Source organism: Nothobranchius furzeri, chromosome 7 (genome assembly GCF_043380555.1).
Source record: "Nothobranchius furzeri strain GRZ-AD chromosome 7, NfurGRZ-RIMD1, whole genome shotgun sequence".
In the NCBI taxonomy this organism is placed as follows: domain Eukaryota; kingdom Metazoa; phylum Chordata; class Actinopteri; order Cyprinodontiformes; family Nothobranchiidae; genus Nothobranchius; species Nothobranchius furzeri.
In genome coordinates, this window is record NC_091747.1 from 68986455 (window position 1) to 68999102 (window position 12648).

Sequence of the window (12648 nt, forward strand, 5' to 3'; positions counted from 1 at the left end):
CTTGGAGCTAAGTCGTCTGGGGCCCCAGCTGGTTTGGGGTTGCTGTCAAGCTGAAGAAAGAGTCCTGTAGGGTCCTTTTGTTTGTGGGACTCCAGAGACAGCTGATAGGTACCAGCAGTTCGAGCAGAATTCATATCGGGTGGTTGTGGAGGAAAAACCCGGAGTGAAAGAGTAGTTTGATGAGCCCATGGAGCAAAACTTCTGTACAGCTTCTAGGAGATTCTGGTCTACCATCCAGCACCTCAAGAGCGGAAAGCAGTGCACTACCAACACTGTTTACACCTCGACTGGGGACATAGGTCAGACTGGGCCGGAGTACTTTCAAGATGTACTCAATTCCAAAGGCACGTCATCCAATGAGGAAGTGGAGTCTGGAGATTTTGGTTTGGGCTCTCCAATCTCTGGTGCTAAGGTCAATGAGGTGGTCACAAAGCTCCTTGGTGGCGGACAAGATTCACCTGGAGTTCCTTAAAGCTGTGGATGTTGTAGAGCTGTGTTGGTTGACGTGGTTATATTTCATAGACATCAGGGGCAGTTCCACTGGATTGGCAGACCGGGGTGGTGGTCCCCTTATTTAAAACGGGGGACCACAGGATGTGTTCTAGCTACAGGGGGTAGCAGTCCTGAGCCTCCCTGGTAAAGTCTGATCAGAGGTTTTGCAGAGAACAACCCCATCGGATAGTTAAACCTCGGATCCAGGAGGAGCAACGTAGTTTTCGTGCTGGCCGTGGAGTGTGAGTGGGAATTCATCCAACCAATCTACATGTGTTGTGTGGATTTGAAGAAGGCATTTAACTGTGTCCCTTGCACCCCTGTGGGGGTATTTTGAGAGTATGGGGTACCTGGCTCCTTGACATGGGTTGTTAGGCCCCTGTATGACCAGTGGCAGAGCTTGGTCCACAATGCTGTTCCAAGTGAGAGTTGAATTCTGCCAAGGCTGCTCTTTGTTAATGATTCTCTTCATAAATTTTATGGACAGAATTTCTAGGCACAGCCATTTAGGTGGCCTAAGGATCAGGTCTCTGCTTTTTGCAGATGATGTGGTCCTGTTGGCTTCATCGTGTTCACGTTCATGTTGAACTTTATTTATACAGTGCCTTCACATGGCCCATGGGCCAAACGATGCACTACACATCACCGTAAAGGCAACAATGTACACATAAAAACATAAACAAAAATACGTGGACTAAAACAAACATCTATAAAACCCAATTATAAACAGTTAACCATCCTTCTCAGCTCCCCTAGTTAAAAACAAGTTTGCACCTAAAACATGCAACAGCTGCCCATTAGCATAGATCATTGTGACTAAACGCCACTGAGTAAAAATGTGTTTTTAGACGTCTAGTAAAGGTGATAGGCAAAGGGGCCGTCTTCCAAAAACCCTCCACAGGACTCGCGGCGACAGAGCGTTCTCTGTGGTTGGTCCCAAACTGTGGAACAAGCTGCCACTCAACATCAGGACCACACAGAGTCTAGAGCATTTTAAATCCCTTCTTAAGGCGCATTTTTTTTTATTTATTTGGCTTTTAATGCAGGCTGACTTGAGCATCTTAATAGTTTTTAACAGTTTTTATCATAGATTGTGACTGTTGTGTGCTCATCTTATTTTTAGGTTTTTACTGTTGATTTGTTTTACCTTGTACAGCGCTTTGGGTGTAGCTTTGCTGCTGTAAAAGCGCTCTATAAATAAAATTGGCCTTGACCTTGACCTTCTTCATGTCTGCTGGCAGATTATTCCAAAGATCTGGTGCCAGGACCGAGAAAGCGTGCTCCCTCGTGATTTTAGTCTATGCTTGGGCACTATCATCAGTCCTTACCCTGCAGACTGAAGGGGTGCGACGGGGTGTATGGATGAATTAGATCTGACAGATATTGGGGAGTCACCCCCTTCAAGCACTTAAAAACAAACAAGACAACTCTAAGATGACTCGATTAGAAACTGGAGGCCAGTGCATGGCCACAAAAGCTGGCGTGATGTGCTCTGACCTCCAGATACCAGTCAGTAACCTGGCTGCCAAGTTCTAGACTACCTTGAGTCTTGTTATAGAGGCCTGCTTGATGCCTGCATAAAACGACTTACACTAGTCCAACCAGGAGGTAATGAAGGCGTGAGTTACCATTTCCTAATGTTTGTGTGAGAGAAACGGCTTAATCCTGGCTATTCGCCTGAGATGGAAATGGCAAGATCTCACAGTTCCGTAAACCAGGCTGTCCAGTCTGAGCTCAGCATCAAACTTCACCCCCAGATTGGTAACCACTGCCCTCTCACATGGTGCTAAAGAAGACAAGTCAACTCCATGGCCACCTTCATGGCTCTTTGTAGGACTAAACATGATAAAAATGGGAAAAACTAAAACTGTAAAAGCATAAAAATGACAAAACACACATACTATTACACTATATGACAAAAAGCTAAGATGAAAGTTTGTCTTCAATCTATTCCTAAAAATTGCGAGAGATGGAGTTTGCCCAACATCCATTGGAAGGGCATTCCATAATCCAGGTGCCAATATTGAAAAAGCACGACCCTCGTTTGATTTTGATCGTTCTATTGGCACTTACAGCGGCAGCTATCCTTCCAAACAGGGCCCATGAGTTCATTACAAGTGTATAAGGTCCAGCTGACAAGAAGAACAGGCCCCATGCAAGGCCTTGTATAAAAAAAAATTAAATAAGAAGAATATTAAAATTTGTCTGAAAATGAAATAGAAGCCAGTGAAGATCTACCAGGACTGGAGAAATTAGACTATTTTCTAGTGTTTATTAAAAACTGGATAACCTCGTTTTAGATCATCTGTAGACAGGTAAGAGATGTTTGGTTGGTGCTTGCATCTAAAGACTAAACCTCAACAAACTTCTGCAAACACCATCAATGGTATAACATTTTATTATTATTATTATTTACTTTGCAGCACGGTTTTTATTTAATTTAAAGTTATCAATAGAGTTTCCTGATTTAATTGTCTAAGTGGTATTACTGCAAGTAAAACACTACCTGACTATGTTACCTAACATTTAAGCCAAAGCTGATCATTATTTTATTTGAAGTCAAAGTAATTCAACTTTTTTGTACTCCAAGGATAAATGTTTTTCCTGAAGACTAACACCGATGGCAAGGCAAGGTAAGGCAGCTTTATTTGTTTTTACACACAGAGGCAATTTAATGTGCTTTCTAGGAAGAAATACAATGCATTATATCATTATATGTCTAAATAGAGAGGATGGTTTATTTTGGAGGAATGATGAAGTAATTACGTGTCTACGATAGATACAATGAATAAATAAATAAATCACTCATTCTTCACTGGCAGCTGCTATGACAGTCTGATGCTTCAGATAAGACCCTAATTATGTCACATCTAATAATAAATCTGTCATAGGAGCCAAACCAGCTTTCAGTTTTAAGGCCAATACTTCAGCTTGTTTTCTGCTGTAGAACATTTTAAGCACACACTTAGATTTTGACTCGACATGTCTCAGGCAACTTAGCTACTGGTGTCTCAATTACGGTATCTAGTTTTTCATTTTGTTTCATCGATAGTATCAGACTGGAAAAGTGACACTCTCCTCTGATCTCTATTGTTGACCCACGGTTTAGTATTAGGGATGTCTCGATCAGGTTTTTTGCCCTCGAGTAAAAGTCATTTGATTTAGAGTCCCGATTCGATACTTCTGAAATACATAAAAAAGAATAAAGAAAGCGAAGAAACCGATCCAGGATGTTACTTATTTTTATTTAACTCTGTAGTTCATTGTACCGGTTTTTACTGCCTTAGTTTTAGTCTTCTGACACCTTCAGCTTAATCTTTGTTTTCACTGAGTAATTCCTGCTTGACTACATTCAGTTCGCTTCTCACGTTTTTCTTCTAGTTTTAGTATACATAATTCTATTGTTTGTTTTTGTGCTTGTTTGTCTTGTCTGTTCTTAATGATGTAAAGCACATTGAGTTGCCTTTGTGTAGTAAATGTGCTATATAAAAAAAGCTGTCTTGTCTTGTCTAATTAACTTAAATGATTATTTAAAGTCACAGTGTGTATTTTTTTTTTACCTATTTACTATCAGATTCTGTGCATCCAGTCCACAAACTTGTTCTTTTTCCTCATTATTTCAGGCAACAGTAGCTCAGGGGTAGAGCAAGTCATCCATTAATCGGAAGGTTGCAGGTTCGATCCTGGCTCCTGCCAGAGAATGCTGCTGTTGTGTCTTTGGGCAAGACACTTACCCAAAGTGTCCATGTGACACCGGACCCCCTGGCTAATGCCATTCCTCCTCTGTGTGTGAATTGTTGATAGCTTCAAGGCCCAACAGAACTTGCTTGATACCTTCAGGACTGATAGGTTGATATAACAATTATAATAAAAAAATTGAATTGCTCCATCATAGTAGTTATATGTTTTATGTAGATTAGACTAACGATATTGGAAATTGATTATACTTTCAAACTTGTGCTATTTTTAAAGAATGTACCTGATCGCTGCGGTGAAAGTTGGAGGTTGCTGACATATTGCCTTTTTGCTGCGTGGGTCACTGTAGCCGCCATACTTACTCTGAACTTCATGGCGCTAAAGAGTCGCATGTTTTTAACGTGATGTCTATAGATTTCACACATAGAACCTTAACAACTCTGTTAACAAACAGCACTTCTCTGAGATAGCTTGAACAATCAAGCAATAACATAAATTCTTCATTTTTGCACTCCTCACCCCTGCCACGTGGACCTCAATAAACCATCAACCCTGCTCAAGGGTAAACCTTCCTAGCGGGGTCACCCATGAGGACTGTGGGAGGGATAAAGCCGGTCTTCTGTTTCCATTTTATTTATAAAGCTCATTTCTACACGGCCGAGGCCAACCAAAGTGCTGCACAGTAAAAGAGCATAAAAATCAACACACGGGAAGAAGTAATAAAAGTTTTACAGTAACTTCTATAAAATCAACAATAAAAATAAAACAGAGACACAGTACAATGCTAACTAGGCGGAAGTAAAAGCCAAGGAATAAGAATGAGCCTTCAGGCGTGATTTAAAATCAGAGAGAGAGGGGGCCATTCTCACTGCTAGAGGGAGTTGGTTCCAGAAACGAGGCGCACAGATTGAGACAACTCGTTCTCCTCGTGTCCTCACACGAACACTTGGGACCTGTAACAAGCGCTGACCAAAGAATTTGACCAGGTACGTAGGGCTGAACCAGCTGAGTCAAGTACAGAGGCTCATAAAGATAGAGTGACTTAAAACATAGAAGTAAAAATTTAAACTGGATGTGGTAGCACACCCAGAGCCAGTGCAGCTGGTCCAGAACAGGAGTAATGTGCTCACTCCATCTGGTGTCCATCAAAAGGCGGGCCGCCACATTCTGCACCAGCTGTAGGTGCGCAACTGAGGAAGATGTAGATCCATAAAAAAGGAAATTCGTGTAATCCAAGCAAGAGATCACAAATGCATGGACCACTGTGTGCAGGTCACGTCTAGTCAGGATGGGCTTCATCTTTGATAGCCGGCGAAGCTGGAAAAAGCAGGATCTAACCACCTGGCTAATGTGAGAGTCCATCCGCAGCTCTGGGTCCAAAACCACCCCCAAGTTAGTGATGGTTGGCTTCATTAAGCTGCAAAAACAGGGTGGCAGGATAGGACTAACTGCAGTGGGAGAGGGAGAAACAGATAAAAGAGCCTCCAACTTAGACTCGTTCAAATGTAAAAAGTTATTATGCAGCCAGTCCTTCACCTCATTCAGGCAATCCACAGCTGGTTGCACCGACTCTTGAGGTTTTAATGAAACATAAAATTGGCAGTCATCAGCATACAAATGATAACACATGCCATGTCGCCTAAAAATAGCTGCCAGAGGAAGAATGTAAAGATTAAAAAGCAGAGGTCCAAAAATAGAGCCTTGGGGAACACCACAGGGCAGAGAGGAGGCTTCAGAGGCGAAATCCCCCAGCCTCACACAAATACTTCTGTTACTGAGGTACGATGTGAACCAGTTCAGGGCAGTTCCCTGGATACCCACTACCTGGTTCAGTTGGGACAGAAGTATAGCATGGTCTACACTGTCAAAAGCAGCTGTGAGATCCAGCAACACCAGTAGAACATGGGAGCCGGAATCAGCGGACCGCAGAGCATCATTAAAAACTCTAAGAAGGGCAGTCTCAGTACTATGACGGAACCTTGATTGTAAAGGGTCTAAAATGTTAAAAGTCTGCAAGTGGTCAGAGAGCTGTGTAAAAACAACTTTCAGAGAAGCTTAGATAAGAATAGACTTGAGCTCAGTGTCAACAAAAACAGAGTCAAACAATCAGTTAACAACCAAAGTGTAATCATGTGAACCGATTGTAACCCCAACGGTAATATCGACTGGCTGGCTGTTGTTAAGAAGCTTACTGTATCCCTCTGCTGTGTGCACCCCCTCCTCAAGCACACCCCTCGTCCACAGAGAGGTAACTGGAGGCTGCGGCGATCAATAGTTCCCTCTGTGAGGATTTTCCCAACCAATTAGGAGATTAGCTCAAGCGCTAAGTGCAGCAGACAACAGCAATGAACAAGTGAGAGACACAGACAGATTCCACAATTCAAGACTGCAAATGTGCATGTGTGTGTGTATTTGCACAGGGAGGTATGAGCATGCATCATAGAAGAACTGTTAATGACCAGTTCCTGCTGTGTTGCTTTTCCTCACTCATATAACATTCTGTGTTGCCGCGCAGATTTAGGACAATGGTCTGCAGGACACTGATGTTATTTCTAGTTGGCTTTTTGTAGAGGTATTTGGCTGACAACTCATTATTTTCCGCACATCTCCAGTGGTCTCTAATATAAATAAATGCCGTGTGAGTTGATCACTGAAAAAAAAAAAGCTCTATTTCACTGTTTCAAGAACTGGAAGATAGGTGGAGCAGAGGGGAGAAGAAAACGGCACGATTTCAAGTATTATTTCCTGATCTCCGGGCATCGTGCCTCTGACTGAGCAAAATAATGCATCTCTACCACTGACTCTGTTTGCTTTGCAACACTGATGTTTTATCTCCACAAATAATGCACACCTGAAAGAGTATTGTCATGTTGTGGAGTTGCTAATGCTAACGGTTAGCTTCTACTATCTGAGACGTGTTCTAGTTCCTGGACACTAAACAAACAACAGCCTTTCCCGTTACGAGCCAAGATGGGCGAGTCCATGAATGTTAATTTTCAATGTGACATAGATCTGACTAGCTTTTCTAATCCGAGGGTTTCACCATCTGTTTTCTAGCAGCGGCTAATGCAGGAAATAGGGGTAAAATACTTTTTTTCACATTTAGCTTGCATGTTAGTCTCAGAGTGACTGATAATATTAAAAAAAAAAAGGTGACCTTGGTTTTTAACCCTCCCACTGTCCTAATGGATGTGACCCTGCAAGGAAAGTTGAACTTTGAGCAGGGTTGACGGTTTATCCCTTGGGTCCATGTGGCAGGGGTGAGGAGTGAGCAACACCTCACCCATGCCACATGGACCTAAAGGGATGAGCCATCAATCCTGCTCAATGGTCAACTTTCCTCGCGGGGTCACCCATAAAGACAGTGGGAGGGTTAAGGACAAATATTTGGATTACTGTAGGTTGATTTCTCATTTTCTAAAAAGTATGAACTCTTTATTCATTTTCAAATTTGAAAAATATAGAAAGCAAATAGTTTTGTGTAAATGCTGAGTAGTCAAGTGTTATACCTAAAGATTCCTCAGAAATAATCAAACCAGCTAACTAGTCTCATTCTCGTCTGTCATTGGGTGTGGTAATGCAAAAGGTAGTTTATCTCAGCCAAGAGAGAAGGGAGTGTATGTATTTTGTTTATTATTTGTTTATTATTTTAGGAACCCCATTAGCTGCAGCAAGCTGCGACTATTCTTCCTGGGGACCTATTTATACAACTTCAAAAACAATATTTACACCCCCCCCCCCCCCCCAAAAAAAATGTATTCCGTATATGTGTATATATATATATATATATATATATATATATACATATATATATATATATATATATATATGTATATATATATATATATATATATATATATATATATATATATATATATATATACATACACACACATTATTTCACACTATATCAAATTATAAATGTTCTTTTAATCTAATTTTAAATATGTTTTTACCCTTAATACGTGAGATTTCTTTCGGGAGACTATTCCACTCGTACATCCCTCTATACATTGTTGTATGTTTTGAAGCATCAGATCTCACTTTTGGTAATGTAAATTTATCTTCTAAGGCATGTCTTGTATCATACAAGTGCTTATCTTTATTAAATTCAAGAGACGTATATAAAATAGATGGCATCTTTGTCTCCCTAAGCTTCCAAATAAAAATAAGCAGTGAATATAATGGTCGGTCGTTCACAAATAGCCAGTTTAGTTCTGTGTGCATATCTCTTCCATTTGCTTTATAATCCCTTTCTAATCGTGCAGCCCTGTTATGGATTTTCTGTGGTTTTCAATTGTTCCTAAATTTGCATTTGACCAAACTATAGAACAATAGTCCAAATTTGATAATAGCAATGCTTGTGTAAGATGTTTCAGAGCAGATTGATTCACAAATGGTGCACATCTTTTGGTGGAAGCTATTACACAACCCAATTTCTTTGCAATATTATTTATGTAAAGTGTGCCTCAACTGATTAGCAAACTTCAGCTGATGCACACAGGGTTAGTTGTAACCTACTTGTCATGCACTGCGTTGTCTTTGAGTGTTTGTAGAAACGAGATAGTGCTAATCCGTGGGGACAGCCCCCTCGGATGATTGCTTTTTGGGAAAGCTCCACCCTGAGGAGGAGAGTCACAGTTTTTGTACAGGGGGGTCCCTCTCTGAATAACATCTCTCCTCATGAGCCAAAAAAACTTAATTCTTGTGTCTGCCTGAATTTGTCACTTTTATTTTATAATTTTTCTAACAGCTTGTTATGTTGGTTTGACAGAACAGCATTTCTGAATCATTTTTATAATAATAATAATAATAATAATAATAATAATAATAATAAGAAGAAGAATGAGAAGGAGAAGGAGAAGGAGAAGAAGAAGAAGAAGAAGAAGAAGAAGAAGAAGAAGAAGAAGAAGAAGAAGAAGAAGAAGAAGAAGAAGAAGAAGAAGAAGAAGAAGAAGAAGAAGAAGAAAGGGTCAAACTCTGGTAACCGGTGATGGTTATAACCCATGTGCAGCAGTACTGGGACCAGAGTGAATAGGGTGTGTATGGGGAGCATGACTGGGTGTCCGGCGTGCATTTTTGTAAGTCTTTGGTCATATGTGCATGTGTGAGCATGAGGGAGGGAGTGTGTGACTGTGTATGACTGTATATGACAGATGGGGCCTTTGACTCCTCCCCTCTCCTGGGACTTCTTTTGATGCTATGCATCTTCGTCTCCCCTCCCCCTGCCACACCTGGTGTGGGGTGCGGTGCCTTGGTCTGCCTGAGTGTTCGTGGCTCCCGGGTCAGGGGGTTTAAGATTTTTGGCGCCTGCCTGGTCGATTCCGGTGGCTGCCTGGTGGGGTCTGGGTCCCTGGGCTCTGCTGGGTCCCCGGCGGGGGTGGTCGCCCCTGGGTCCCGGGCTCGGCCGGCTAGGGGGTGGGAGGCTGCGGGCAGGCCTGTGGGCTTGCCACCGATATCTCCTGGGATTCTGCTGGCTGCTAGTTGTGGCCCCCCGGGGTGATCCTCTGCGCCTCTCAAGAGGGGGCGGGGGCTTTTCTGGTCGCAGTCTCCCTGGAGTTCCTGCGCTCTCGGGCAGCTCCTGGATCTCTGGGACTTGGAGCTCCCCCCGTCTCCTGCACATCTTTAGAGGACAGATCTGTGGTCTCTCACACTCTCTATTGGACGCTCCTATAGAGAAACCTTACATAAACAAGCGCGTGTACACACACAGGTGCTCACATGGTGCTCTCATAAGTATGGACTTGGGCACGTTCAACACATTTCTTAAGGCTATAGTGGGCACTAAATGCATGTGATTTATTATCGTGTGATTGTTCAATTAAACAATGTTGATTTTATATTTCTTCATCAAGTTGACGCAGTGATAGCTTGCTCCTGTTGTTGTGTCCCATTTTTTTTCTTTCTCTTTCTGCAGGTCTAGAAGCAGATTCTTGTTCATTATTGTTTATTTTTGTGGAACCCCCCCCCCCCCCCCCCCCCCCCCGTTTTGTCTCTTCCTTTCTCTTTCACCTCTGTCTCCGTGTCTGGTCAGAATTAAAATGCATTCAAAAACAACAACAATGAAGTTTTATCAGGCGTGACATTAAAAGCAGACGCTATGATGCTCCACCTGAGAGTAAATCTGTAAGGCTTGTCACCAGCATTCAGACATCAATTCTGCTTGCTTCACAGCCAGACAGGACACGGGGGGAAAAAAAAGTAATAATAATAATAATAATAATAATAATCTCACACAGTAATATCAACAGCAACAAAAACTTATTCTATGCAGTAGAGAGCAGGTCAAGTGTGCATTTCTGTTATCAAGCACACATCATTGTAATGTTGACTTCAGTTACTCAGCATATGACAAATAAAGTTTACTTGAGTTTTAACTTGCATATAAAGTTAGGGGATAAGATGACAGATGTATCTAAACGTTAGTTTTCAGTTTTGTACATTCAAAGAAAGTTTCATGAGACGTAAATGGCTAATTTTCTCCAGTTTTGTATGAAATACAGCATGAAGAAAAACATGAAGAAAAACATGAAGAAAAACAGGCTCTTACCTGAATCTGATCACCATCCAGGCAGGTCCAGCGATCAGACACAATCCAAAGAAGAAAACAAGATGAAATAACACATTTAAACACAGACAGCAGTATTATACTTTCCATAACCCCGTGTGACCCTTTCATAAGCACAGACTGTGATGGGACCCAGGGATTTGAGCTGGCAGACAGTAGAGAGTAAACATCATCTGTATGATTATTTTAAGAATGGAGACACAACTGCTCCGTCTCCTTTATGTGGATGAACAAGCAAACAGCTTCTGAGAGGAAATTTGCCTATAAATTAAAGATGCACACATGAAGCTGAACACACAGCAGGATGTGCAAAGTGCTGTTAAGATGGTCTTAGTTTAACTGGGTTGTATTTATTATTAAATGTATAAATGCTGACAACGCGACAAATAAATCCACGGATATTAGAAAAGTTTGGTGAGAAATCAGACCAGAATTAGAGCATTAGAAGCTTTTAAAAATTGTAAAATAGCGTCTTTGTTGCTGTTTTAGAAACGTCTGTTTGTGACTGAGTTTATTACAACCTTTAAACTTCAAACCTGACAGGCTGGAGCCGAAATTTCATCTAAAATTATCTATTGCCTCATGATGACTTTTTCCTCATCTTCATCTCCACCAATCTTCAGCTTCAAGCCTTGAGCAGTCAAGACAACACACAGGGAAACATATTTGTTTCTTTGCTAAACATTAGACATCAAATTCGGTGTCAACCTCAGTCAGAACATAGAATTACCTGGTTCTGGCTCTAACATTGTACTGGATTTATTATTATTAATAATAATAATAATAATAATAATAATAATAATAATAACCCGTTGTAGTTGGTGCACTTGGCCTCATCAAGAAGGGACTGGAAAAGAGAACAAAACAGATTCCTGGAAACCCAACAGTCCAAGAAATCCAGAAGATTGTTCTTCTCGGAAGTGCCCACATCATCAGAAGGACGCTTTCCATAAACTAACCCTGAAACTGCCTTAGAAGCATGGATTGATTCTGGCACTTCAGTGAAAGCATACAAATATGCAAAAAAAAAAAAAAATAATAATAATAATAATACGTTTATTGTTCGCGGCCGAATGTGAAGCGGCTGGGATGAGGATCAGCACCTCCAAATCTGAGACCATGGTTCTCGACCGGAAAAGGGTGGCTTGCCACCTCCGGGTCGGGGGAGAGGTCCTACCTCAAGTGGAGGAGTTTAAGTATCTCGGGGTCTTGTTCACGAGTGAGGGTAGGAGGGATCGGGAGATCGACAGGCGGATTGGTTCGGCGTCTGCAGTGATGCGGACGCTGAGCCGATCTGTCGTGGGGAAGAGGGAGCTGAGCCAGAAAGCCAGGCTCTTGATTTACCGGTCAATCTACGTCCCAATCCTCACCTATGGTCATGAGCTTTGGGTAATGACCGAAAGAACGAGATCGCGGATACAAGCGGCCGAAATGAGTTTCCTCCGTAGGGTGGCCGGGCTCAGCCTTAGAGATAGGGTGAGGAGCTCGGACATTCGGGAGGGACTCGGAGTAGAACCGCTGCTCCTCCGGATCGAAAGGAGCCAGTTGAGGTGGTTTGGGCATCTGGTCAGGATGCCTCCTGGACGCCTCCCCGGGGAGGTGTTTCGGGCATGTCCTGCCGGCAGGAGGCCCCCGGGTCGACCCAGGACACGTTGGAGAGGTTACATCTCCAATCTGGTCCGGGAACGCCTTGGGGTCCTGCCGGAGGAGCTGGTGGACAAGGCCGGGGAGAGGACGGCCTGGAGCTCCCTAGTTGGGATGCTGCCCCCGCGACCCGGACCCGGATAAGCGGAGGAAGACGAGACGAGACGAGACGTTTATTGCCAGACTTAAAGTCCATTTTAAAAGAAACAAACAGATAAATGAAAGAGAAACAAGAAAAACACAAGAAA

General features: G+C 42.4%; 1 protein-coding gene across 1 annotated transcript in view; it reads right to left on the reverse strand.

The window, feature by feature from the left end:
• Positions 1-12648, reverse strand: part of LOC107382438 (alpha-1,6-mannosylglycoprotein 6-beta-N-acetylglucosaminyltransferase B) — a 247027-nt gene that overhangs the window by 25257 nt on the left and 209122 nt on the right. The window contains exon 12 of the mRNA XM_054751824.2: positions 9785-9790. Coding sequence (XP_054607799.2) covers positions 9785-9790 — 6 coding nt within the window. The remainder of the gene's footprint in view (positions 1-9784; positions 9791-12648) is intronic.